Raw genomic sequence first — 27,065 nt, forward strand, 5'->3', positions numbered from 1 at the left:
GAAAATTCAAGAAAACATTATAATTAAAGTTGATTGTGGCCGGCGCCGTGGCTTAACAGGCTAATCCTCCACCTTGCGGCGCCGGCACACCGGGTTCTAGTCCCGGTTGGGGCGCCGGATTCTATCCCAGTTGCCCCTCTTCCAGGCCAGCTCTCTGCTATGGCCCGGGAGTGCAGTGGAGGATGGCCGAAATCCTTGGGCACTGCACCTGCATGGGAGACCAGGAGAAGCACCTGGCTCCTGGCTTCAGATCATCGAGATGCGCCGGCCACAGTGGCCATTGGAGGGTGAACCAAGGGCAAAAAGGAAGACCTTTCTCTCTGTGTGTGTCTCTCCCACTATCCACTCTGCCTGTCAAAAAATGAAAAATAAAGTTGATTGTTACAGTAAATCATAACAGTATCTTCAGAGAAAAGCCACAGATCCACCCACTGGCACACCGTGGCCCAGAGGCTCTCAGGAGCGCTGCGTTAACAAGAGCAAGGCTTTTGCAGGGCAAATCCTGTGGGGCGGGTCCTTCCTCCAGGACACTCAAAATGGGGGAAATGTGTGGCTGCGCAGCATTTTGTTGTTATTCTGATTTTTAAACTTCTAATTTAGTACACTCTGAACACGGCTTAGATACATACTTAACTGATGCTGCGTTTGACTCACTGTTTAGAGAAATGAAAATGACAATCCTGATAAAACAGCCTACAGGAACCATCAAGCTGGAACGAGGTGAGCTTGGAGGGCCATGGCCCTGCACTGAGGGAGACACGGCTGCATCTGTGACTGGCAGCTCTGCCGCGTCTGCCACAGGCAGTGTTCTCCCCACTGACCGGTGCACAACGCCGCCAACCATCCCAGGACAGAGCTGTACTTCCCAGCACACGGAAGCAGCCTGGTGCTTCCCACTGTCTTGACGTTTGGGGTGGGATCCACCTCAGTGGAGACGAGGTCAACCTAACTGGACCTGTACAAAACAAGGATTCCCGGGGGACAGGCATTTGATGCTGCCCGGGAAGCCCTCAGCCCGTATCAGAGTCCTAGCTGTGAGTCCTGGCTCTGCTTCCGACTCCAGCTCCTGCCAGTGTGCACCCTGGGCAGCAGCACTGGGACCCTGCCGACTACATGGGAGACCGAGTTCTGGGCTCCTGGTCTGCCCAGCCCCTGGCTATGGTAGGCATCAGGAGAGTAAAGTGTCTCCAAAACATGTCCCTGCCTTTTTAATCCCATCCCAGATAGAAAGGAGGACTGAGCCGCCTCGCCTCAGGCCTCAGCATGACTGCCCGGTTTTGCCCCTACTCAGTCATGCAAGCCAAGGCGCTTCCCTGTGACTGTGCGCCACACCAGCTGGCAAAGGACCCGGCAACAGGCCTCCACTGGCACTCCGTTGGTTCCATCAGATTGGCACTCTTAGAAGGATGTTTGCACAAAGCAGCCTTCGCATGGCTCCACTTCACCCTAGAAGCTGGAGCTAACGATCAAAACCTAGTTTTCTGGGGCAGGCGTTCGGCACGGGACGCCTAGATACCATCTGAGTGTCTGCGAACCACACCGGCGTGCCTGGGCTTGAGGACTGGCTCTGCCTTTCTCGCCTTCTGCTCAAGAGTGCCCTGGGACTTGAGTCCCTGCCACCCACGCGGAGACCTGGATTAAATTCAGCCTGGCCCAGCCCTCGTTATTGCGGGTCTCCCATGGGGATGGCAAGGGCCCGGGTACTTGCGCCGTCACTGCTGCCTCCCAGGGAGTGTAACTTAGCAGGGAGCTGGATCAGAAGCAGAGCGGGGACGTGGGGTCTCCAAAGGCATCCCCCTGGACTGTGATCTCGCCTGAAACAGGACCTCATATTGTATCCCTGTTTCCTCCAAATAAAATGATGTCCACGCAATCCCACTGGACCCCCATCCGAGGTAAGTGAGCCACCTGCTGCTGGGCAACAGGGGCTAGTATTTAGAATACCAAAAGGCAGTCAAGGTATTTACTGTGCTTTGAATTCTGAGCTCTGTCTGCCTATGGCAACGAACACACAAAGAAAAAAGAACTTAAGTATTAGTTTTATGCCCTGAACTTTTATTTTTTAAACTTGTTTTGGTAATACAGAGAGGAAGAGAAAGCGGTTACTGTGTTGATTTCTTTATGACAGATGAGACCAGATAAAACTACACAAACTGGTCAATATGATTTTATTTTAGTATTTACTAAAGTTTTAAATATAATTATGTAAAAAACAAACATTTCAAAAGTGCAAAATATTAGAAAGCTCATCAGTGCTATTAATTTTTTCATGCAAACAATCTGTTTTGTTGAACTAAGCCATAGTAATTCTGCAACTGGGAATACATAGAAAACGCTGTTGTACTAGGGTTGTACAGGATTGGTCAAGAGATTGCACATGATACAGATGAAGCAGTGCAAATATCTGCCTAAATCAAGGATCGGGCAAGCTGACTGCCATGTGGAGTTAAATCCAGCCGTGATCTTACCAGATGCAAGGTCCCTCCCCACAGGAGAGACATTCAGTGCCCGCTATCCAGGTCATGCTGTCTTTGGTTACAGGGACCCACTGTTGCTTGTCCTTTGGTTTACTCCTAAACAGTACCTGTTCTGCTTATGTGAAGTCAGCAAATCTGAAGAGAGCAGCTCAGAACAAAATCTTCCCCTTTCGTATACAGAGGATGCCACTTCATTCCCAGTGACTTCAGGATCCCACGTGTCCAGTGGCGCGCTTCCTCAGCATCAGTCTAAGCAGATGACAGGGAAGGCCCCGTCTCCTGTACCGTACGCTTACCTCTGTGGTCTCCAAGGTGACGGGAATTGGCCCTCCTCTCTCTCCAGAAAGGGACAGAGCCCACTGCTATTTAAGGGCTGGCTTCAGTGAATATGAAACGACAGCGCTTTGGAAATCATGACACATTCACAAAACAACACATCTGGATGGCCCGCCCATGCCGGTTCAATGGGGCCTGTGCGAGTCTGCCAGGGAGACTGTCCCGAGAACGGCACATGCCTGCAGCAAAGTGGTGAGCAGGGACCTCAGCAAAGAAAGCGCAGCCCACCTGCACCGCGCTCCCCAGGGCAAGCCTCTGTCTGCCCGCTCCAGACCCGGCCGACACTATTCCTTTGGCCCTACAGGCATGGGTTTTCTTCCCAAGTAAGTTAACCACTTCTCCCTATCCAAACCTTCCTGCTCAACCAACAATGCCCTGTTCCAAGAGCCTTTAAAATATTCAGGATGTGGGTACCTAAGAGGACAGTGACATCGACAGACATTCCGAAAGGACACAACACCGCCTTCACACAGTGCAGGTGGCTATGATTTAAATTGTTTCACCACAAGGGCACCACTAGAAGATTTTGTTTACAGTCTTTTCAAGCCGCTTAGTTTGTAATTTCAAGTTGGTCAGCTTTTACAACTTCATCCTCAACATAATAAAAGCTATTACCAAATAACTAATTCAGCTTCATCTAGAGTCTCCTAACTTGGAATATGGTAAAAGGGACAGATGTAGGTATGTAAACTCTTGTAGAGACGCACGTCAGTGCACTAACCTGCCCACTGCGGACTTAAGCGGCTCACACAGTTGTAGAAACAAGGGCTGACATCAGTGATCCCTCACAGTAACTCTGTTGGTCTGTAGGAGAGGAAACAATGCTGTCTGAAAGCTACACTCTGGTCTTCACACGGCACACGCGGACGGCAGCGCCGGCTCAGAATCTGTCCGCCTTCGCCACATCCACTTAGAAAGCGCCGAGAGATCAGCGTGCCCTAAAAAGCTCAAGAACCTGCTTCAAAACTACGTTTTCTAAACGTAACTCCCTAGGAATCATTTCTACCCAACCCAAAACAAATCAAACTCCAAACAGACTTCACACCACCTCCAGCACTAAGCAGCGAAGTGTGGCACCGATGCCCCATCGCCGGAGAATGAGCCATGAAGCAAGAATGGCCAGAGTTCCCAGGAAGCGGGGAGAGGGACAGTCTCCCTTCGCTTTTCCACTCACGTCCGGAAGAGGACAGTATCTTCCAAAGACCTCACTGTGAGCAAGTGGCGGGCGACAGGCGGGAGACGATGCAGCTGAGAAGAGGAAAACTGAGGCCAGGCACGGGCGGGGTTCCTGGGGAAGGGTCCCCCATGTCCGTCTAGGAGAGAGGGGGAGAGCTCAGCACGCAGCCCCAAATGGAGGGCACCACGGAGAAGCCCAGTGTTGAATACACAGATCTCTCCTTCCACGTCTAAGTAACTGAGTAGCAGAACCCTCGGGGGAGGCTGAACTGTGGCTGTGGCAGATGCCATCAGACAAGATCCTAGCACAACACACACACACACTACTATTTCTCCGAGTGGGCCCTGCACCTCCCCCATGAATCGCAACCAGAGCCCCTTGAAACATGGACGATGATCAGGATCTTGGAGACAGGCAACAAAAAGGCATATCAGAAGGAGCCTGAGGCTCCCCAGACCCTTCTAGCATGGAAATGTAAGAACTATGTGCGTGCATAATGTCTGAAAACTCACCCTACGTGGTCACCGTGGGTCACTGTCACTGTAGGGGCTGATCAAGGAAGACCCCCTGGGTTTGGTAGATCTCCTTGAGGACCAGCAATACTGTATCTTCAGACTCCCTGCAAAGAAACGGTGACGGTGAGCAAAATCAAAACTACTGATTGTGTCAGAGTTAATCCACGGAACCACCTGAAAAGTTTATTTTTTACTGCCGCAAAACATGCCGACGAACACTTCAGCAATGTCTTTAAAGATGCCCTTCCATGTGACATCCAGCCATTTCACTGCCACGACTTACCCAAGAGAATGAAGACTGCCCATACCAAGCCGCATACACAAATGTTCCCAAAGCTTTATTCATAATAGCCAAAAACTGGAGACAACCCAAATGTCCATCAGTAACTGAATACACTGGGGCCGGCACTGTGGCTCAGCATGTTAATGCCCTGGCCTGCAGCACGGGCATCCCATGTGAGCACAGGTTTGAGTCCCAGCTGCTCCACTTTCTTTGTTTTTTTTTTAAGGTTTTATTTATTTATTTGAAAGAATCACATACAGTGAGGAGAGACAGAGAGAAAGGTCTTCCATCTACTGGTTCACTCCCCAAATGGCTGGAGATGTGCCGATCTGAAACCATGAACTTCTTCCGGTCTCCCACACGGGTGCAGGAGCCCAAGAACGTGGGCCATCTTTTACTGCTTTCCCAGGCCACAGCAAAGAGCTGGATTGGAAGAGGAGCAGCTGGGACTCGAACCGGTGCCCATATGGGATGCCAGCGCTGCAGGCGGAGGATTAACCTACTGTGCTGCAGTGTTGGCCCCTATTCCACTTCAATCTAGCTCCTTGCTAATGTGCCTGGGAAAGCAGTGGAAGATGGTCCAAGTCCTTGGGCCCCTGCACCCACATGGATACCCAAAAGAAACTCCTGGCTTCAGATTGGCCCAGCTCCAGCTGTCACGGCCATTTGGGAAGTGAACCAGCGGTTGGAAGACTATCTATCTCTCTGCCTCCGCCTCTAACTCCACAAAAAAAAAAATAAATAAAAAAAAAAAAAACTATGCTAAGTAAAAGAATCACAGCAAAACAAGAATATATACAGTATGATTACAAACAGAAACGATTCTAGCATCCTGGGGGATGGGAGAGTGGGGATTACAAAAGAACACGAGGAAGCTTCTGAGAGTGAGAATTCACTAACCGTACAAATGGTTTCTTAGCTGTATTCACATAAAATTTCATCAAGTTTGTATTTTTTTTTTGTTTTTAAAAATTTTGTTTACTTATTTGAGAGGTAGAGTTAGACACTGAGCGTAAGAAACATCTTTCACCTGCTGGATCACTCCCAGATGGCTGCAACAGCTAGAGCTGGGCAGATCCGAAGCCAGGTTCCTCTGGGTCTCCTATGAGGGTGCAGGAACCCAAGCCCTTGAGCCATCTTCTACTGCTTTCCCAGGCCATAGCAGAGAGCTGGATCAGAAGTGGAGCAGCCAAAACTAGAACCGGCACCCATATGGGATGCCGGCACCACAGGCGGAGGATGAACCCACTGCACCACAACACCGGCACTAAGTTTGTACATTTTAAATATGTGCAGTTAATTGTACTTTTTTTTATTTTTTGACAGGCAGAGTGGACAGTGAGAGAGACAGAGAGAAAGGTCTTCCTTTTCCGATGATTCACCTCCCAGTGGCCGCTGTGGCTGGCGTACCGCACTGATCCGAACCCAGGAGCCAGGTGCTTCTCCTGCTCTCCCATGCGGGTGCAGGGACCAAGCACTTGGGCCATCATCCACTGCCCTCCCGGGCAACAGCAGAGCTGGACAGGAAGAGGAGCAACCGGGACAGAATCCGGCGCCCCGACCAGGACTAGAACCTGGAGTGCCGGTGCTGCAGGCGGAGGATTAGCCTAGTGAGCCGCAGCGCCGGCCTAATTGTACATTCTTCACTCAACAAACTGGCAGAGATTTAAAGTTGATAAACTGTGCTGGAAAAGCTGTGGGGGAGCAGAAGATCTCAGATGCCCATGACGGGAGTATCTATTTGGCAGTGTTTACCCAATGTTAAAGATGTGTACAGGGGCCAGCGCTATGGCGCAGAGGGTTAACGCCCTGGCCTGCAGCACCAGCATCCCATATGGGTGCCGGTTCTAGTCCCCGCTGCTCCTCTTCCGATCCAGCTCTCTGCCTGGAAGAAGCTCCTGGCTTTGGATCAGCACAGCTCCAGCCGTTGTGGCCATCTGGGGAGTGAACCAGCGGATGGAAGACCTCTCTCTCTGTCTCTACCTCTCTTTGTAACTCTGTAGCTCCAGCCATAGCAGCCGTTTGGGGGGGGGGGGGGGGTGAACCAACAGAAGGAAGACCTTTCTCTCTTTTTCTCTCTCTGTCAAATAATTTTTTTTTTTTAAATGTATCTTTAAAAAAAAAATATAGGGGCTAGCGCTGTGGCATAGTGGGCAAAGCCGCTGCCTGCACTGCCAGTATCCCATATGAGCACCAGTTTAAGTCCTGGCTACTCCACTTCTGATCCAGCTCTCTGCTATGGCCTGGGAAAGCAGTGGAAGATGGCCCAAGTGCTTGGACCCCTGCATCCGTGCGGGAGATGTGAATCAGTGGATGGAAGACCCTCTGTAACTCCACCTCTCAAATAAATAAATCTTTAAAAAAAAGTGCACTCTATCTGGGTGATTCATACTCCAGGTATTCTTCACCTTACACAGATACTCAGGAGTAGGCGTCCAAAGGGCAGAAGTCTAGAACCTGAAAGGACCCTCGGCAGAGCACTGGTTCAGTCACGCAGCTGGGAGAGGAAGCAGAAGCTCTAGAGACAGCAGTCACACAGCAAGGCAAGGAACAAGGCCTGTAACATGATGGTACTCAAAAGAGGGAAACAGTGTGTTCACCACTGTACACCTGCTTTCTGTAAGCACAGATTCTGGAACAGTTTTTTAAAAACACAGGGGAAGAACAAAATAGAAAATAAGAATTTCATTATTGACCTTTCAATTTCAAACCATATGAATGTACGGCTCACTCACTGGAGAACCCCTTTCAGGTACTCTGCAGAGCTGCATCGGCACAGTGCATTCTTTTTTTTTTTTTAAAGACAGGGGCAGAGTTAGACAGTGAGAGAGAGAGAGAGAGAGAGACAGAGAAAGGTCTTCCTTTTCTGTTGGTTCACCCCCCAAATGGCTGCTACGGCCGGCACGCTGCACCGATCCGAAGCCAGGAGCCAGGTGCTTCTCCTGGTCTCCCATGCGGGTGCAGGGCCCAAGCACTTGGGCCATCCTCCACTGCACTCCCGGTCCACAGCAGAGAGCCAGACTGGAAGAGGAGCAACCGGGACAGAATCCGGCGCCCCGACCAGGACTAGAACCCGGGGTGCCTGCGTCACAGGCGGAAGATTAGCCTAGTGAGCCATGGCGCCGGCCAGCACAGTGCATTCTTAATGCAGCATTATTTTAGTCCTTTGTCCTAAGACTGCTTTTGCTGAACTGCACTTTCATTTTATGTCATAGCCTCTATTGTATCCATTCCCTAGACACAGATTGCATCAGAGAATAATCCTTTAAATGGGATTCAATAGAAAAACTCCTCCCACATTCTCAAAGCTTACAATTTAAATGCTTATCTTCTTGGAACCAGCGCTGTGGCACAGCGGGTAAAGCCACCACCTGCAGCACTAGCATCCAATTTGGGAGCTGGTTCAAGTCCCAGCTCCTCCATTTCCCATCCAGCTCCCAGCTAACGGCCTGGGAAAGCAGCATAAGAATGCCCGAGTTCTAGGGCTGCTGCACCCACATGGGAGACCTAGAAGAAGCTACTGGCCTGCCGTGGTCACTTGGGGAGTGAACCAGCAGATGGAAGATTCTCTCTCTCTCTCTCTGCTCCTCCCTCTCCTTCTCTGTAACTCTTTCAAATAAATAAATAAATCTTTATTAAAATAAAAAAAAAAACCTATTGTCTCTTTGAGCCACCTTATTTTGCTAGCTTTTCTTTACTTCAAATCTCCTCAGTGATTAATTATGTTGTTGTACATGAAATTCCAATAAGCACCATTAATCTACTCTATAATCCATCAATTAATTATACATAATAACCAATTCTGGTCTAGCTAATGTAAATGCTTTCAAGTGGGTTTCTGAAAAGACTTTCAGCAATAAAAATGTGTTTGTTCCTATTCATTCATATGCACCCAATGGCCAAATGACACAATCTTAAGACAAAGCAGGCTAGCGCCATGGCTCAACAGGCTAATCCTCTGCCTGCGGCGCCGGCACACCGGGTTCTAGTCCCAGTTGGGGCTCCGGATTCTGTCCCGGTTGCCCCTCTTCCAGGCCAGCTCTCTGCTGTGGCCAGGGAGGGCAGTGGAGGATGGCCCAAGTGCTTGGGCCCTGCACCCCATGGGAGACCAGGAGAAGCACCTGGCTCCTGGCTTCAGATCAGCGCGGTGCACCAGCCGCAGCGCGCCGGCCACAGTGGCCATTGGAGGGTGAACTAATGGCAAAGGAAGACCTTTCTCTCTGTCTCTCTCTCTCACTGTCCACTCTGCCTGTTAAAAAAAATTAATTAATTAAAAATTTAAAAAAAAAAAGACCAAGCTACCTGAACTAATGATTTTTGGCTTCATTAGTCCCATGCTCTACTCAAATGCAAAATAAAATCAATGTGTTTAAATCATATTCCTTTAAATGACATGATTATGCTATATTGTACTTTCTAAATGAGAAATCATTCTAATCCCAAATATATACAGGTCTATCCCTTTTCTATTACAGCTGTCAACTACGTGTCAATTATAAAGATTCAGAGGCCGGCGCCATGGCTCAACAGGCTAATCCTCCGCCTTGCGGTGCTGGCACACCAGGTTCTAGTCCCGGTCGGGGCACCAGATTCTGTCCCGGTTGCCCCTCTTCCAGGCCAGCTCTCTGCTATGGCCCGGGAGTGCAGTGGAGGATGGCCCAAGTGCTTGGGCCCTGCACCCCATGGGAGACCAGGAGAAGCACCTGGCTCCTGCCTTCGGATCAGCGCGGTGTGCTGGCTGCAGCGCACCAGCCGCAGCAGCCATTGGAGGGTGAACCAATGGCAAAGGAAGACCTTTCTCTCTCTCTCTCAGTGTCCACTCTGCCTGTCAAAAAAAAGAAATAAAGAAAATAAAAAATAAAGAAAGATTCAGAAACACTCACCAGTAGCACAGATGACTTTGTAAAGCAAACAAATACTCATTAAAGCTTTCAATGGGCTTCTCCTGCAGCACGTAGTCAATGCGCTGGCCCCCATTCAGCATCCCCACGTTGATGGGCGGTACTTCCTCTTTCACGGCCACGGCGGTCTCTTCCGCGTCCACACCTGCATACGGAGAGCACAGGAGGAACCTAGGAGCTTTCTGCTCTCCACTCTGTCCTTACTTCCTCTCAGATTCCAGCTTCACCACTGGGTGAGCCCCTCTGCCTCCTCAAGTCGCACTGTGTCCCAGCTTCCTTTCTGGCCTTTAACACATCTCATTACCTGTACCCTTGGTAGCTAAATCATTTGCCTTGGGTTTAGAGGCAGAGTTCTTGAGGAAGCTGAAAACTAAAGCAAAAGAATGCAATATGCTGAAATTAAGTCAGAAGTAGCCTAGCTAGCCCTGTCATGAAAATAAAAACTGGCCGGCGCCGAGGCTTAACAGGCTAATCCTCTGCCTTGCGGCGCCGGCACACCGGGTTCTAGTCCCGGTTGGGGCGCCGGATTCTATCCCGGTTGCCCCTCTTCCGGTCCAGCTCTCTGCTATGGCCCGGGAGTGCAGTGGAGGATGGCCCAAGTGCTTGGGCCCTGCACCCGCATGGGAGACCAGGAGAAGCACCTGGCTCCTGGCTTCGGATCAGCACGATGCGCCGGCCGCAGCGGCCATTGGAGGGTGAACCAACAGAAAAGGAAGACCTTTCTCTCTGTCTCTCTCTCTATCCACTCTGCCTGTCTAAATAAATAAATAAAAATTAAAAAAAAATAAAAATAAAAACTGACCACAAACACAGACTCCTGTAAAACAAGGGCTCCACAGGCTCCTAACGCCACCTGCACGGTTCCTCCCAGGGACAGCTCTAAAGCCTGCTCCCCAGACTGCTTCTCTGGACATTTTCCCTCACAAATGGTTTTCCGTAACTTGGGGCCATGAAGATGACAGAAAAGATTAGTGGAGCTGCAGGTCCATGAAGACTCATAGAGGGAAGTCCCATATACTGGAAAAGTAAGAAGGCCCTAGGAGAAGAACTCCACACGAGAAGTCCCTTGATCTGCAGGGGATCAACGTGCACAGTGTAACTGACCACAAGGCTTCTCTGCACTGGATTCAGGTTCTGCTGCTTCAGTGTCTTCTGTACTTTCTGAGGCCTGGAGGGCAGGGTACGGAGCTCTGGTGAAAGACTTCCAGGCCATCCGCAGGGAACCCAGCAAATTGTTCTTGAGGTCCATACTCATCCTGGTCAGGCCTTCCCTCAGTTCTGAAATATATGTGAATAAAGAATGATACATGGTGTACAGAGTTTGGCAGCCAGTACAGCTAACAGGTCCATTCGGTTTGTACTGACCAAACTTACCTAAGTGCATCCGTTTCCTGCCTTTATGATGTGGGATCAGCATCGGCTCAAATTCCACTCCAGGGACCACCATTGGTTCAATCCTATAGGCCACAGGATCAAACTACACAGAGAAAAAATAGCTACATTTACTACTCTGACAAACTATTTAATTATGTTTTTTTTTTAAAAAAGGTATGTTGGGGGCCAGCGTTGTGATGCAGCAGACAAGCAACGGTGCAAGTCCTAGCTGCTTCACTTCCAATCCTGCTCCCACTAATGCACCCAGGGGAGCAGAAGGCGGCCCAACTTCCTGGGTCCTTACATCCACATGGGAGACCTGGATGGAGTTCCTAGCTCCTGCCCTCTCTCTCTCTCTCTATATATATATATATGTAACTCTGACTTTAAGTAAATAGTTAAAAAAAAAAAACAAGGTACCTTATTTCCAGATCAATGCTATTATAAGCTGTGTCAGTACTACAGAATAGTGTAGAGAAAAGCAAATCAACACAATCAAAAGCATAAGCTGTTTACCGTGAAGCCCTAATTTTCAGGTGAAAACACAGTGCAATGCTTACAGGGTGATAAATATTGAAGAAACCTTTGCAAGTTGGGAATTTGTAGTTGGGATCAATTCTTTTTAGTCCTCTGACGGTAAGAAACATTCCAATGGGAGATCCAAAGGCAAAGAATATTTCTGGCTTATAGATGAGTCGGGGGTATTTTACTGACACCTAGAAGGAGGAAATAAAAGTATCTCTCACTAGTAAGTCATAACTCTTCCGACTATACCGACGGCAGGCAGTAAAATGTCTAAATGGAATTAGTGGTATACCTGCCCAATGCCAACATCTAGATATTCACGACTTCTAGAATCATCAGCACTACTGTGGACGTCAGACTCTTTGGGGGTGCGCACCCCTGAGGCCGACTGTGCAGCTGACCCACTAGCACCCTGAAAAATAGAAAACAGGTGAGCGGTGCTACTGTAGAGTCAAAACAGCCCGATGACTGCACAGTTTTCTACAGGCTGGAAAGGAAGCATAGGGAAGTTCTGAAATAGCAGCCAATGATTCTAGGAAGAATCCCTCAAAAAGCTGGTGAAATCAAGTGCTAAATTACGACATCCATACACAGCAGTTGAAACCTGAGGCAGCCATCAGGGGAAGCAAACAGCAGAATGCTGTGGGAAGAATGCTGAGGACCGACAGTTCTCGGAAATCAAGCAGGGCGGGCCAAGAATACAAATAACGACCTGTCTGGAAGAACCAAGCTACCTGCCAAACAGCTGGAAGAGAACTAGTGACTAACACCTGGAAAAGACTTCGGTGACCAGAAAATGAGTGTAAAGTACTGTCAGAACATCAATGAACCCCGAGAATATTCTTCTAAATGAAAAAAGCCACTGTTCACAAAAGACCTAGGTTATATAATCCCACTAATATGAAATGTCCAAATTTAGCAAAACCAGAGACAGAAACTATGTGAGTGGTTAACAGGCTAGGGGCAGGGAGCAAAGAGAATGACTGTAAATCGGGATGGAGATTCTCTTATGGGTAATGGAAATGTTCTGGAATTAGTGGCAATGGCTATCAAACTCTGTGAATATGAAAACTAGTGAATTATGTATTTTAAAAGGGTGACAATTATGTGTATGATATGAATTACATCTCCATAACTGTGATGAGAAAAAGGAAAACACTAAATGCTAGGAGCAGTCCAGGGGAGATAAGACTTCTAGAGCCAGTAACATCTTAAAAAACGTGGATAAAGTAAACGTGCTTTAATTCCTAAAAACTTGAGCCAGAGATTCCTCCTCCACGCTTAGCTCCCCCCAGAGTAGACCTCCCACCTTCCCACCAGGCACACGATGCACCACAGAGACGTACCACAGAATCCCTCCTGGTCCTGAAATAGTTTAGAATCTTCTTTCTTGGTCCTAAAGGAATTCCCATTTCCTGAAGATCTCTCTCTGTACATAAAGCCTAGGCACAGAAAACCAAGTGTCTTTATTTTTAGGCAAAATAACATCAAACACACCGCCCCTGGGGAAGAGCAAGACCTGCAGCACTCTGTGCTCTGCTTTATGTTGCTGTCATTCCCTGGTGGTACAACATCACTAGTAGCTTCAACAAAGAATTCATCAAACAGCCTGAAGAGCAGACTGTACCAACAGCTACAATGTCTGTTACAGTAATATAGATAACACTGTTACTAGAAGGGGGGGCAGTAGGACATCCATATCCCCTAACAGAGAGCCTGGATTCCAGTCCTACCTGGCTTATGATTCCAGCCTCCTGCTAATGCACACCCTGAAAGGCAATAGGTGATGCTCAAGTAGCTGGGTCCCTGCCACCCACATGAGAGACTTAAATTGAGTTCCCAACTGCCTGGCTTTGGCTTGGCCCACCCTGCTATTGAGGACATTTGGGGAGTGAACCAGCATATGAGAGATCCCTCTGTCTCTGATTTCAAACAAAGTAAAAAAAAAAAAAAGAAAAAAAAGCAATGGCAGGAGTTGTGGCACAAAAGGTTAAGACACCACCTGGAATGCCTGCATCCATACTGGAGCCCTAGTTCAAACTACTAGGATTCCACTCCAGCCTCTGGGTAAAGCACCTAAGAGATAGTGGATGATCGCCCAAATACTTGGGTTCCTGCCATCCCTGCAGGAGAAACCCTGATGGGAATTCCTGGCTCCTGTGTCAGCACCGACCCCGTATGTTACACTGCTCATTGTCGTCATGTTTTAATATTCATCAGCATATTTGCTTTCTATTATGTAAATTGTCTTTGTGGGAATTCCAAGTTCAGATGAGTCATGTTGATACCCATAGGGCAGCAGTGTGAAGGCCAGAAAACAGGGCTCAGAGAGTACGTCAGGCTCATACGCCTGGCCCAGCCCTGGCTTTTGTGAGCCTTTCAGGAGTAAATCAACAATGGAAGATCAATCGATCGATCAATCGCCCTCTGCCCTTCAAATAAATAAATCTTTTAAAAGAGAAGAGAAAAATTGGGTATCTAATGACTTCATGACTGTCATGCTCACTTAGTGGTCATGTTCCTAGGAAGGACTATACCACCACACAATGAGAAAATACAGCGAACACAGACATACAGAAAAGAAATCAAAATCTCAAGTACCACTTATCTTATTCAGAAAGCACTCCTGCACCCTCTGACTAGGTAGCTCATCCTACCACACATTCTCATACCACTGTGCATGTTTCCTGCTTAGGTCTCACTGTCACTGTAATTACATATAGGCTAGGACAGTGTCCTATCTACCACTCACTCCAGGACTTGGTACAGGTTCCTAATCATGGCAAGCATTTACTAAATATGTGTTAAATGAACAAATGTATCACAAATCAAAAAAGGAAAAAAAGTGAGACAAAAGCAAATAAGCAAACAGTAACAGCAGAGCTCTTCAAAGTGTAACAGAAAATAAGACCTAGAATAGTGCGTGTTACTTATGAGCCTCACGTACTCTCTGAATCCTGTTCTCTGGCCTTCACACTGCTGCCCTATGGGTATCAACATGACTCATCTGAACTTGGAATTCCCACAAAGACAATTTACATAATAGAAAGCAAATATGCTGATGAATATTAAAACATGACGACAATGAGCAGTGTAACATACGGGGTCGGTGCTGACACAGTGGGAAGATGCAGTGCCGGCATCCCATGTGAGCACTGGTTTAAGCCCTGTTTTAACGCACCTGGGAAAGCAGCAGAAGATGGCCCAGGTACTTGGACCCCTACACCCGTGTGGGAGACCTGGAAGAAGCTCCTGGCTCCCAGCTCCTGATGGGTCCAGCTCCGGCTGTTACAGCCATTTGGGGAGTGAACTAGCAGATAAAGACCTCTCTCTCTCTCTCTCTGCGTCTGCCTCTCTGTAACTTTTTCAAATAAACAAATAAATCTTTAAAAAAAAAAAAAAACAGCAATGAAAAATACAACATGGTTAGCATAAAGTTTTAAATTTTAAACTTTTACCAGAGCTTCCTTATCTACTTTCTCCTTCTCAAAGATATTAATGAATTCAGAAAGGTGAAGTTTCTTCAAATCTTCCTCCAGAGTTGGTGCATCTCCTTGATCCATAGCAGTATTTAGTGAATCCTAAAATTTAAATCATAAAGTTCATATTTTCAAAGTTAATGTCATTTCCCTTACTACTATTATGTGATTTTAAAAATGCACTGTATAATATTTCCACTGTGGTACATCTCAAATTAATGTAAGTTGCATTTACACAAAAATAGAAATTAAGATTGCACTCCAAGTTTTTCCAACTTCATTGAAAACTACATTTTTTAAAAGAATGAATAAGTAAATGGCTGTCCAAGTGTCCTTCAACAATCATTTACTAAGCTCTCATTAAGCGAACAATGCTTAAGAAATCAGACAGCCTAGGACAAAGCCCCTGCCCTGGCTCAACAGGAGAAAACAGGACACTCCCATAAAGAGAGGAAACAAAACACAAGATAGTATATGCGAGGTACCAAGTCAGTACTCTAGATGGTACATGTTCACAGGAGCTCGTCCGACTAACAGACATCCTTCAAGCACCTAGCCCCCCATCTCCATCTGGAATACCCAAAGCATCAACTTTTTCCAATTTGTTCTTCATTTCTTATATGGCAACTCCAATGAGTGCAATGATCCCATAATTTTACTAACAGATCAACAGGACACAGTTATAAGGAAATAAGACACCTATGGTTATTTTAGAAAATGGCAATTATTTGTAGAAGCATGTTACTATCTTGCCTCTACCATTCAAGAATGACAGGGAAAATTACCACTCTGTTAAGATAAATGTAAATTTAATATCATGGTGTAAGACTAAACTCAGCTTAAAACAAAAGTCTAAAATCTAAAAATCCTTACTAGGTACTATAAGTAAACCTATCTAAACATCTAAATTACCTTTTCACTGTCAATATCCCCCAAAGAATCTTTCTGATTTGTTAGGATATCAAACAATATAAGCGAACCTACAAGTGAAATAGAAGAAAGAAGGGACAATTTCTAAGCATTAGCACTAAATGGCCATCTTTTATACAAAAATAAGCCAATTACACATGTAAGCAAATCTACATAGCAGAGAATGTGTTCACCAATTACCACCCCCTTCCACCCCGTTCCACATTCTTCATCGCAGACCTCTGAACCTGGTACTGATAAAAGACACTGTACTTCAAACACACGCGTCCTTAATAGGACAGTCCTTTCTGGTCACAGAGAATTTATCTGTTACCTAAACTATGACCAGCAATGGATACACCCCCTTTGAAATCAGGGTTCCTCTGCAGAAAAAGTGTGTATATTCGGTTCATTTCAGAGGCAACCGTGTCCACGATAGTCTGACAGTAGGTGGGGCTATTGTAGAAGAAGACATCCAGAATTGTGTCATTGGTAAAGTGCCTGAGGCGGTTAATGCTGGGCAGGGTTATTCGCTGCAGATCTCTGGTGGGGGGAAAAAAAAGAAGGAGTATCTTAAGCAGGAAATACAATACATTCTATAGCCACCTCTAAGTTACTGACTAGCCTTCAAGCTTAAGTATGTAATGATTCAAGAAACAACTATCATTCTATAGGAAAATCAGAGGATAAAGAACATGTTTGATGTGATTAGCAACCCTAGGAGACAGACAATGCAGCCTCTTCAAAACATAAACTGCAAGAAAACAATGGATGGAGACAGAGAGGTGATCATGAGCTTCAGACAGCCTTCCAAGACTTGATGGATCCCTGTTTAAAACGTGTGTGGGCATCTCTGTGTGTGTGTGAGTGTATATACACACACATCATTTATTAGAGAAGCAGAAATTTGAACTGTGACTTGATGTTTGACATCAGGAATTATTTATGTGTACTAAAGGTGTTACAGTTTGTTGTTGTTGTTGTTTTTCTTTTTAATATAAAAGCCTGGGACACAGCAGGTTGAGCCACCACCTGGAAAACCAACATCCTATCCATGAGTGCCTTTTTGAGTCCTGGCTACACGACCTCCAATCCAGCTCTCTGCTAATGAACCAGGGAAGACAATGGAAGACGGCCCAAGTACTTGGGCCTCTGCCACCCTTATGGAAGACGAGGATGGATTTCACGACTCTTGGCTTCATCCTGGCCCAGCCCTGGCTATGGTAGCCATTTGAGAAGAGAACAAGCAGAGGAAGAATAGCTTTTCTCTCTCTCCCTCTTTCTCTGTATTTCTGCCTTTAAATAAACAAATGAATCTTCCTTAAAAAAAAAATACAAAATCTTTTAAAGTACACAAACTAAAACATTTACAGATGAAATGGTGAGATATCTGACTTGGGGCCAGCGCTGTGGCATAGCAGGTAAAGCCGCCGCCTGCAGTGCTGGCAGCCCATATGAGCACTGGTTTGAGTCTCGGCTGCTCCACTTCCAATCCAGCCCTTTGCTGTGGCCTGGTAAAGCAGTAGAGATTGGCCCAAGTCCTTGGGCCCCTGTACCCTAGTGGGAGACTAGGGAGAAGCTCCTGGCTTTGAACGGGTGCAGCTCTGGCCGTTGCGGCCAATTGGGGAGTGAACCAGCAGATGGAAGCCTTCTCTCTCTCTCTGCCTCTCCTTCTCTCTCTGTGTAAATCTTTCAAGTAAATAAATAAATCTTTTTTTTAAAAAAAAAGATATCTAAGACTTGATTCAAAACAGTAAAGCAGAAGGAAGGACAACAGGCAAAAGCATGAAGGGACACATTGGTACAAATGGCCATGGGCTGGGCAATCAGAACACAAATATTCACGATACAATTTAATGTGTATAGAACTCTCTATAATTAAAAAAAAAAAAAAAAAAAAAAAGATGAAGCAAAAGGTACGAGAGGCTTTCCCTAGAATTCTTACCATTAAACTTCTCTGATCACAAGTCAAGTAATAAAGGGATCAGTTCCCTCTTCCAAAGCAGAATCCTTTTTTAAAAAAAAGATTTGTTTATATGAAAGGCAGAGTTACAGAGAAAGAGAAGGACGCACACACAAACACAACACTTCCATCAGACAGTTCACTCCCCAAGGGCCACAATGACTACAGCTGGACTAGGCTTAAGCCAGGAACTTAATCTGAGTCTTCCATGTGGGTTACAGGGGCCCAGGCACCTGGGCTACCTTCTGTTGCCATTCCAGGGAAATTAACTAAGAGCTGGATCAGAAATGGAACAGCCAGGACTTGAACAGGTGCTCACGTGGGATGCTGGAACTGTAGGCCTGGCTTAAGCCACGGTGCCAGCCCCAGTGCAGAATTTCTACAAGCAGAAAACGGTGAGAATGCCAGATGCCAAAGGCAAACAGATCTCCAATCTAGTGTACGAAGACTATGCTGACATAATCTAAATCAACTTCCTGTCAAAGCTTTCTCAGATTCCTCAGATACTCAACAGCTTTACAGTTTAGAGAAGATTATATGCACACAGTAACCTTACAGCATCAGCTCAAATACCAAAGGATGTAGACACCACAACTAGCAAAAAGCAGCACCACAGTGCCGTGTGTGGCACACAGAACATATTCCAGGTGTAGGTTCCTGAGAACTGAGACGATCTGCAAAGCCATTTCCAAGACCTGCATGAAATGAATGCTTGCCCACTTCCGTCACCTTTCAGAGAAGCACCTTCCAGCTCTATGCTAGTACTACATTCAGGACACACTTCGGGCCGGCACCGCGGCTCAGTAGGCTAATCCTCCGCCTTGCGGCGCCGGCACACCGGGTTCTAGTCCCGGTTGGGGTACCAGATTCTGTCCCAGTTGCTCCTCTTCCAGTCCAGCTCTCTGCTGTGGCCAGGGAGTGCAGTGGAGGATGGCCCAAGTGCTTGGGCCCTGTACCCCATGGGAGACCAGGAGAAGCACCTGGCTCCTGCCTTCAGATCAGAGCAGTGCACCGGCAGCAGCGCGCTGGCTACGGCGGCCATTGGAGGGTGAACCAACGGCAAAAGGAAGACCTTTCTCTCTGTCTCTCTCTCACTGTCCACTCTGCCTGTCAAAAAAAAAAAAAAAAAAAAAAAAAATTAAAAAAAGAACACCCTTCAGTCAGCGCCACAGCTCACGAGGCTAATCCTCCGCCCGTGGCGCCGGCACTCTGGGTTCTAGTCCCAGTCAGGGCACTGGTTCTGTCCCGGTTGCCCCTCTTCCAGGCCAGCTCTCTGCTGTGGCCAGGGAATGCAGTGGAGGATGGCCCAAGTCCTTGGGCCCTGCACCCGCATGGGAGACCAGGAGAAGCACCTGGCTCCTGGCTTCGGATCGGCGCAGCACGCCAGCCACTGCAGTCATTTGTGGGGTGAACCAATGGAAGGAAGACCTTTCTCTCTGTATCTCTCTCTCTCACTAACTCTGCCTGGCAAAAAAAAAAAAAAAAAAGAAGAAGAAGAAAAGAAAAAGAAAAGAACACACTTCAAGGGTGAGTGTCTGGGCTAACAGCTAAGACACCACATCCGTGTCAGAGTGCCTGGGTCAAGTCCTGGCTCCACTCCCAATCCCAGCTTCCTGCTGATCTGCACCCTCACCTGCAGCAGCTTATGGCTCAAGCAGTAGGTTAGTTGGGTTCCTGCTACCCACGTGGGAGACCTGAGTTGAATTCCCAGCTCTTGGCTTTAGCCAGGCCCAGTTCAGCTGTTACAGGCATCTGGGGAGTACATTAGTAGATGGAAGATCTCTCAGTCTCTCTGCCTTTCAAATAAATGAATGAAAATTTTAAAAAGGAAAACAATACACTTCTCTCTAGATAGCCTATTGCTAGATATCCTACATAGAAGACAACATGCTCAATGATAAAATTTACGAATTACAGAGCTTGTAACTTAACAAAGTCTTCATATAAAAGTCATTATACTGGGGCCAGCGCTGTGGTGCCACAGGTTAAAGCCCTGGCCTGCAGTGCCTGCATCCCTTATGGGTGCCAGTCCAAGTCCCAGCTGCTCCTCTTCCAATCCAGCTCTCTGCTATAGCCTGGGAGAGCAGTGGAAGATGGCCCAAGTCCTTGGTCCCCTGTACCCGCGTGGGAGACCCAGAGGAACTCCCAGCTCCTGGCTTCGGATCAGCTCAGCTCCGGTCACGGTGCCCATTTGGGGAGTGAACCAGCAGATGGAAGACCTCCCTCTCTCCCTAACTCTTTCAAATAAATAAAAATGAATATAAAGTATAACTCACACATCCACACCAGTAGAATGCAAAGGACTGTGCCAGTTGACTGGAAGAAATTCTACTCTTCCAATCTGCTGATTTTCTTGAGCTTTCTTAAAATGTGTCTGTAGCAAATTCAAGGAAACACTTCGAAAATCATTAACTGGAAAAGAAAATTAATTCATGTATCAACAATGAAGCAATGAAATCTGCAGATCTGGATACAACAAATCATGTAATTACACTCTAACGATATTTACTAAGAACATATACTGACTTGAGTCAAACCGCAAATTGGTACTTGCGAAAAATTATCAGACCATATGGGAATGGATGTTTCTTCAACGTAGAACTTGCTGGAGCTGGCATTGTGGCACAATGGAGGTTAAGCCACCACGTACAACAATGGTATCCCATATCAGAGTGCCAATTGAGAGTCCCAGCTGCTCCGCTTCTAATCCACTTACCTGTTTATGCACCTAAGAAGGCAGCAGAGCATGGCCCAAGCTCATAGGCCCTACCTTTTTTTAAAAGATTTATTTATTTTATTTGAAAGTCAGAGTTACACAGAGAAAGGAGAGGCAGAGAGAGAGGTCTTCCATCCGATGATTCACTCCCCAGATGGCTGCAATGGAAGGAGCTGCGCCGATCCGAAGCCAGGAGCCAGGAGTTTCTTCCAGGTCTCCCACGTGGGTGCAGGGGCCATCTTCTACTGCTTTCCCAGGGCATAGCAGAGAGCTGGATCGGAAGAGGAGCAGCCGGGACTAGAACCAGCGTCCATATAGGAGGCCGGCGCTTCAGGCCAGGGCGTTAGCCCATTGCGCCATAGTGCAGGCACCCATAAGAGTGCCAGTTAAGAGTCCCAGCTGTTCCACTTCCAATCCAGCTCTCTGTTATGGCCTGGGGAAGCAGTAGAAGATGGCCCAAGTCCTTGGGCACCTGCACCTGTGTGGAAGACCCAGAAGAAGCTCCTAGCTCCTGGCCTCAGATCAGCAGTTTTGGACATTGCAGCCATCTAGGGAGTGAACCAGTGGATGGAAGACCTCTCTCTCTCTCTCTCTCTGCCTCTAACTTTGCCTTTCAAATTAATAAATAAATCCTTAAAAAAAAAATAGGACTTGCTTTTATCATATAAAACATTTCATCAGAAGAAAATTTACTTCAAAACTTCTGTCATAGCAACTGTTTCAACTGAAAAGAAACAGTCACATGACTAAATGTCAATCCATTTTGCAGTCAGGTTCCTATCCTAAAGACTGCTAAAACGGGCAGGTGCTGTGGCATAGCAGGTTAAACAGCCGCCTGCAGTACCGGCATCCCATTTGGGTGTCATTTCAAGTCCCGGCTACTCCACTTCCAATCCAGCCCAGGTCACTGGGCCCCTGCACTTGTGTGGGGCTTCCGAAGCTCCTATCTCCTGGCTTCGGATTGGCCCAGCTCCAGCCATTGCAGCCAACTGGGGAGTGAACCAGTGGATGGAAGACCTCTCTCTCTGCCTCTCCTTTCTCTGTATAACTCTTTCAAATAAATAAATAAATCTTTATAAAAATAAAAAGATTCCTAAAACAGGGACTGGCACGCTAGTGTAGCAGGTAAAGGCGCCGCCTGCAGCGTCAGCTTCCCATATGGGTGCTAAATTGAGTCCCAGCTGCTCCACTTCTGATCCAAGTCCCTGCTGATCTGCCTGGGAAAGCAGCAGAAGACAGAACAAGTATTTGGGCCCCTGGCCCACATGAGAGACTGGAAGAAGCTCCTGGCTTCAGATTGGTCCAGCACCAGTCACTGTGGCCATTTGGGGAATGAACCAACAGACAGGAAATCTCTCTCTCTGTCTCTTCCTCTATACCTGACTTCCAAATAAATAACAATCTTTTAAAGAATTGAAAAATAAATTCCTAAAACAACCACCAGATTATAAAGATTATAAAAGGGGCCAGTGCTATGGTGTGGTGGGCTAAGTCTCCACCTGAGGTGCCAGCATCCCATTTGGGCCCTGGTTCATGTCCCAGCTGCTCCTCTTCTGATCCAGCTCTGCTATGGCCTGGGAAAGCAGTGGAAGATGGCCCAAGTGCTTGGACCCCTGCATCCATGTGGGAGACCCAGAAGCAGCTCCTGGCTTCCACCTGGCCCAGCCCCAGCTGTTGCAACCATTTGGGGAGTAAACCAGTGTATGAAAGACCTCCCTCTCTCTGTAACTCTGCTTTCAAATAAATAAAATAAATATTTAAAAAAAGGACAGTGTTGCTTGAAATTTGCTATCAAACTGATCTTAGGCTTCCAGAATATAATTCTAGTTTGTGCATAACACTATCATCCAACGGACTTAAAACTCTCTAAATCAGGCAAATCACACTTTGAATACTATCAAGTTTTAGATTACTTTAATTTTTTAAAAAGAATCGTAATAAAGTATTTGAATTAATAATAGTGCATCAACTGTCAATTTTTTAAAGAGTTATTAAGAGTTATTTATTTGAAAGTCAGAGTTACACGGGACGGGGGGGAGAGGTCTCCCATCCGCTAGTTCACTCTTCAGTTGGCTGCAACAGCCAGAGCTATGCCAATCTGACGCCAGGAGCTTCCTCTGGGTCTTCCCACGCGGGTGCAGGGACCCAAGGAGTTGGGCCACCTTCTACTGATTTCCCAGGCCACAGCAGAGAGCTGGATCAGAAGTGGAGCAGCCAGGTCTCGAACCGGTGCCCCAAGGGATGCCAGCACTGCAGACTGTGGCTTTACCCACTATGCCACAGTGCCGGCCCCCCTCCCCATCTTTTTTTTAAGATTTATTTACTTATTTAGGAGGCAGAGTTAGAGAGAGACAAAAAGAGGTCTTCCATCTGCTAGTTCACTCCTCAAATGGCTGCAACAGCTGGAACCAGGCCAATCCGAAGCCAGGAACCAGGAGTTTCTTTTGGGTCTCCCACCTGGGTGCAGCAGCCCAAACACTTGGGCCATCTTCCATTACTTTCCCAGGCTATTAGGAGGGAGCTGAATTGGAAGTGGAGCATCCAGGACTGAAACCAGCACCTATATGGGATGCTGCCACTGCAGGCAGAGGCTTAACCTTCTATGCCACAGCACCGGCCCTGACTTTAACTTTCTTAATCAAGTTATACTAATGACTTAAAATTGTAATATCAAGAGGTTTATCACAGAGTGACTTACAAAAATGTGTTATTCAATTAAACTCATCTTTTTTATGGTTTGCTCTGAATTTGAAATGGTTAGAACCAAGACAATTAATTCATATGGATTATTCACTCAGGAATTATCAGGCAGGCATTTGGCACAATGTTAAACATTGCTTGGGATGCCTATATGCCTATCAGACTCTGGGGTTAGAGACCCAGCTCCCTCTTCCATTTCAGCTTCCTGCGAATGTATACCTATGGAGGCCATGGGTAATGCTCAAGTTGAATCCCCACTACCCACATGGGAGATCAGACTGAGTTCCAGATTCCCAGCTTCAGCCTGGGCACATACAGTGTGAACCAGCAGATGAGAGATCTCTCTGGGCCTGTTTCTCTGCCTGCCCAACAAATAAAATCAGTAAAGAAAAAAAAATTTAGTTAAGAGTATAAACCAATAGCCTTAGGCATTTACCAGCCCTTCGGGTCTAAGCAGGGAGGCTTTGCTGCTTGCCACCTGTCTCTAAATCTTATTATGCAGCTAAAACAACAGACCAAAGGCAAGGCTCTATCTAAGCTCACAGGAGCTCTAACATTCTCCTTCTATTATCTAATCTTACATGATTTGCCAACCTACCACACTGTACAATGCTTCGAAAACGGAGATCACAAGCTGGTCCAATTCCATGGACAACAAAAACCAAGTGATCTATTTGTAAAGGTTCCCCTGTAAAGAAACGAAAAAGAAAAATTATTGTATATAATGAGTCAGGTGTTCCACAATCAAACACTCACAATGAACAGGCTGTACATATGGATAAGTTCAAAAGGAACAGATACATTTACAGAAGATAAAGATTCCACTTTGTTTCCACAGAATTAACATCCATGAAAAAATTTTTCAGATTTTTAAAAATGTTTTAATTTTGAAATAACTACAAATTTAGAGAAAACTGGAAGGAAAGGTACAAAAACTCCTATGCACTTTTTACAAATTTAACATTTTAATAACTACATTTTCCCTATTGTTCTCTTTCACATTTATCTTTCTGAACCATTTGGGAGCATACTGTATTCACGTTACCTCCTTAACCTTTTAATTTATTAATGTGTATTTTATAAAAGTATTTCCTGGGGCCAGAGCTGTGGCATAATAGGTTAAGCCTCTGCCTGCAGCACCAGCATCCCATGTGGGTACCAGTTCAAGTCCCAGTTTCTCCACTTCTGATCCAGCTCTCTACTAATGGCCTGGGAAAGCAGTGGAAGAGGCCTAAGTACTTGGGTCCTGCTCCTAAATGGGAGACCTGGAAGAAGCTCCTGGTTCCTAGCTTTGAATCAACCCAGTTCCAGCCATTGCAGGCATTTGGGGAATGAACCAGGGATGGAACACTTTTCTCTGTTTCTCCCTCTCTATCTGTAACTCTGCCTCTCAAGCAAATACATGGATCTTAAAAAAAAAAAAAAAAAAGGTGGGGGGGCAGCGCTGTGGCATAGCAGGTTAAGCTGCCACCTGCAGTGCTGACATCCCATATGGGTGCTGGTTCAAGTCCCGGCTCCTCCACTTCTGATCCAGCTCTCTGCTATGGCCTGTGAAGAGCAGTAAAAGATGGCCCAAGTCCTTGGGCCCCTGCACCCGCATGGGAGACCCAGAAGAAGCTCCTGGCTCCTGGCTTCAGATGAGCGTAGCTACGGCTGCTGCAGCCAACTGGAGAGTGAACCAACAGATGGAAGACCTCTCTCTGTCTCTCTCTCTCTCTCTCTCTCTGCCTCTCCTTCTCTGTTTAACTCTGCCTTTCAAATAAATAAATCTTAAAAAAAAAATTTCCTTACATAACCACAGTATAATTATCAAATCCAGGCAACTTAACATTGATAGAATAATTTTATCAAATATTCCATTCTCATCAATTATCCTAGTAACATCTGACTCTTCAAAAATTTTTTTTTCCTGGCCAGTGCCGCAGCTCAGTAGGCTAATCCTCCATCTTGCGGCGCCGGCACACCGGGTTCTAGTCCCAGTCGGGATGCCGGATTCTGTCCCGGTTGCCCCTCTTCCAGGCCAGCTCTCTGCTGTGGCCAGGGAGTGCAGTGGAGGATGGTCCAAGTGCTTGGGCCCTGCACCCCATGGGAGACCAGGAGAAGCACCTGCTCCTGGCTTCGGATCAGCGCGGTGTGCCGGCCGCAGCACGCCAGCCGCAGCGGCCATTGGAGGGTGAACCAACGGCAAAGGAAGACCTTTCTCTCTGTCTCTCTCTGTCCACTCTGCCTGTCAAAAAAAAAAAAGAGAGAGAAAAAAATTTTTTTTCCTTAATCTATTTGAGAAGTGGAGTCACAGAGAGAAGGTGAGGCAGAGAGAAAGGTCTCCCATCTGCTGGTTCACCCCCCAAAGGGACACAATAGCCAGAGCTTAACCAATCTGAAGCCAGGAGTCAGGAGATTCCTCTGGATCTCCTACACAGGTGCAGGGGCCCAAGCACTTGGGCCATCCTCTCTACTGCTTTCCCAGGTCACAGCAAAGAGCTGGATCAGAAGAGGACCAGCCAGAACATGAATCAGCACTCTTATGGATGCCAGCTCCACACACAGAGGCTTAGCCCACTATGCCACAGCGCTGGCCCCAATGTCTGACACGTTTTTAATGCCTGACATTCCAGGGTAGACTTGGCATAGCAGTTAAGACAGTCTTTGGGATGTTCACATCCCATTTTGGAGCGCCTGAGTTGAACTCCTGATTCCAGCTTTCCACTAACTCATACCATGGGGGCAGCAGGTGATGGCCAAAATAACTGTTTCCCCGAAAGCCATGGGGACATGGAAGACTGGATTGAGTTCTTGGCTCCTGGCTTTGCCTGGCCTAGCCCCAGCTGTCACAGGCATTTAGGGAGTGAACCAGTAGATTCAAGATATCTCTTTCTCTTTCAAATAAATAAAAAATAAATATTTTTAAACTTTTTAAATGTAACCATCTTCCTAAATTACAGTAAATCTAAAGCTCCGTCCAAGAGTCGTCATCTCTGCAAAAGGAACTTTATAATACAGTGAAATACATCATAAAACCAACACAAGTGACTCTGGCTGGGAAGCAGGGAATATAACCATTGGGTTCTTTCTGAAAAATGGCTCTCCTTAGCTAACCATCTTCAAGGACGGAAAATTATCAGGAATAAATATCTAGTCAAGGTGAAATCACACTTAGAATTTGGGCTAAATCAATTCATCTGTATTTCGTTCCTTCTGATTAGCACTGCCAAGTCGTACCCATCCCACTACATGTACTTAGCAGCTCTGAAAGGGATTTTTACTCTTAGTACATGAAGTAATCCGTTTTTGTTTTTGTTTTTGTTTTAAGACTTATCTATTTATTTGAAAGAGCCACACAGAGAAAGAAGGAAAGAGAAGGGAAGGGAGAGAAAGAAAGGGGGAGAGAGAGAGAAAGAGAGGTCCTCCATCTGCCGGTTCACTCCCCAATCGGCTGCAATGGCTGGAGCTGCGCAAATCTGAAGCCAGGAGCTTCCATTGGATCTCCCGCGCGTGTGCAGGGCCCAAGGACCCAGGCCACCCTACACCACTTTCCCAGGCCACAGCAGAGAGCTGGATGGGAAGTGGAGCAGCCGGGACACAAACTGGCGCCCATTTGGGATGCCAGCACCGCAGGTGGCGGCTTCATCTGCTACACCACATTGCCGGCCCCTACATGAAGTAATTCTAATCTTAACTTGAAATGCACCCATATAATTAAAGATCATTTT

General features: G+C 46.7%; 1 protein-coding gene across 3 annotated transcripts in view; it reads right to left on the minus strand.

Annotated features, from left to right (window-relative positions):
• Positions 1–2,151: 2,151 nt before the first annotated feature.
• DDHD2 (DDHD domain containing 2) overlaps positions 2,152–27,065 on the minus strand; it is a 29,167-nt gene continuing 4,253 nt past the window's right edge. Inside the window, exons 6-18 of one of the 3 annotated variants that reach the window (XM_062213704.1) lie at positions 23,954–24,043; positions 20,216–20,351; positions 16,311–16,519; positions 15,980–16,047; positions 15,047–15,169; positions 12,935–13,030; positions 11,881–12,000; positions 11,624–11,779; positions 11,064–11,166; positions 10,794–10,967; positions 9,672–9,834; positions 4,503–4,609; positions 2,152–4,126 (exon numbers count right to left, since the gene is read on the minus strand). In XM_062213704.1, coding sequence (XP_062069688.1) covers positions 4,528–4,609; positions 9,672–9,834; positions 10,794–10,967; positions 11,064–11,166; positions 11,624–11,779; positions 11,881–12,000; positions 12,935–13,030; positions 15,047–15,169; positions 15,980–16,047; positions 16,311–16,519; positions 20,216–20,351; positions 23,954–24,043 — 1,520 coding nt within the window. In that variant the 3' untranslated portion in view covers positions 2,152–4,126; positions 4,503–4,527. Of the gene's footprint in view, positions 4,127–4,502; positions 4,610–9,671; positions 9,835–10,793; positions 10,968–11,063; positions 11,167–11,623; positions 11,780–11,880; positions 12,001–12,934; positions 13,031–15,046; positions 15,170–15,979; positions 16,048–16,310; positions 16,520–20,215; positions 20,352–23,953; positions 24,044–27,065 lie in introns of those variants that run through there. The other 2 variants (XM_062213705.1, XM_062213706.1) reach the window with 2 other exon arrangements.

The sequence above is a fragment of the Lepus europaeus genome, chromosome 16, assembly GCF_033115175.1.
Source record: "Lepus europaeus isolate LE1 chromosome 16, mLepTim1.pri, whole genome shotgun sequence".
NCBI lineage: Eukaryota > Metazoa > Chordata > Mammalia > Lagomorpha > Leporidae > Lepus > Lepus europaeus.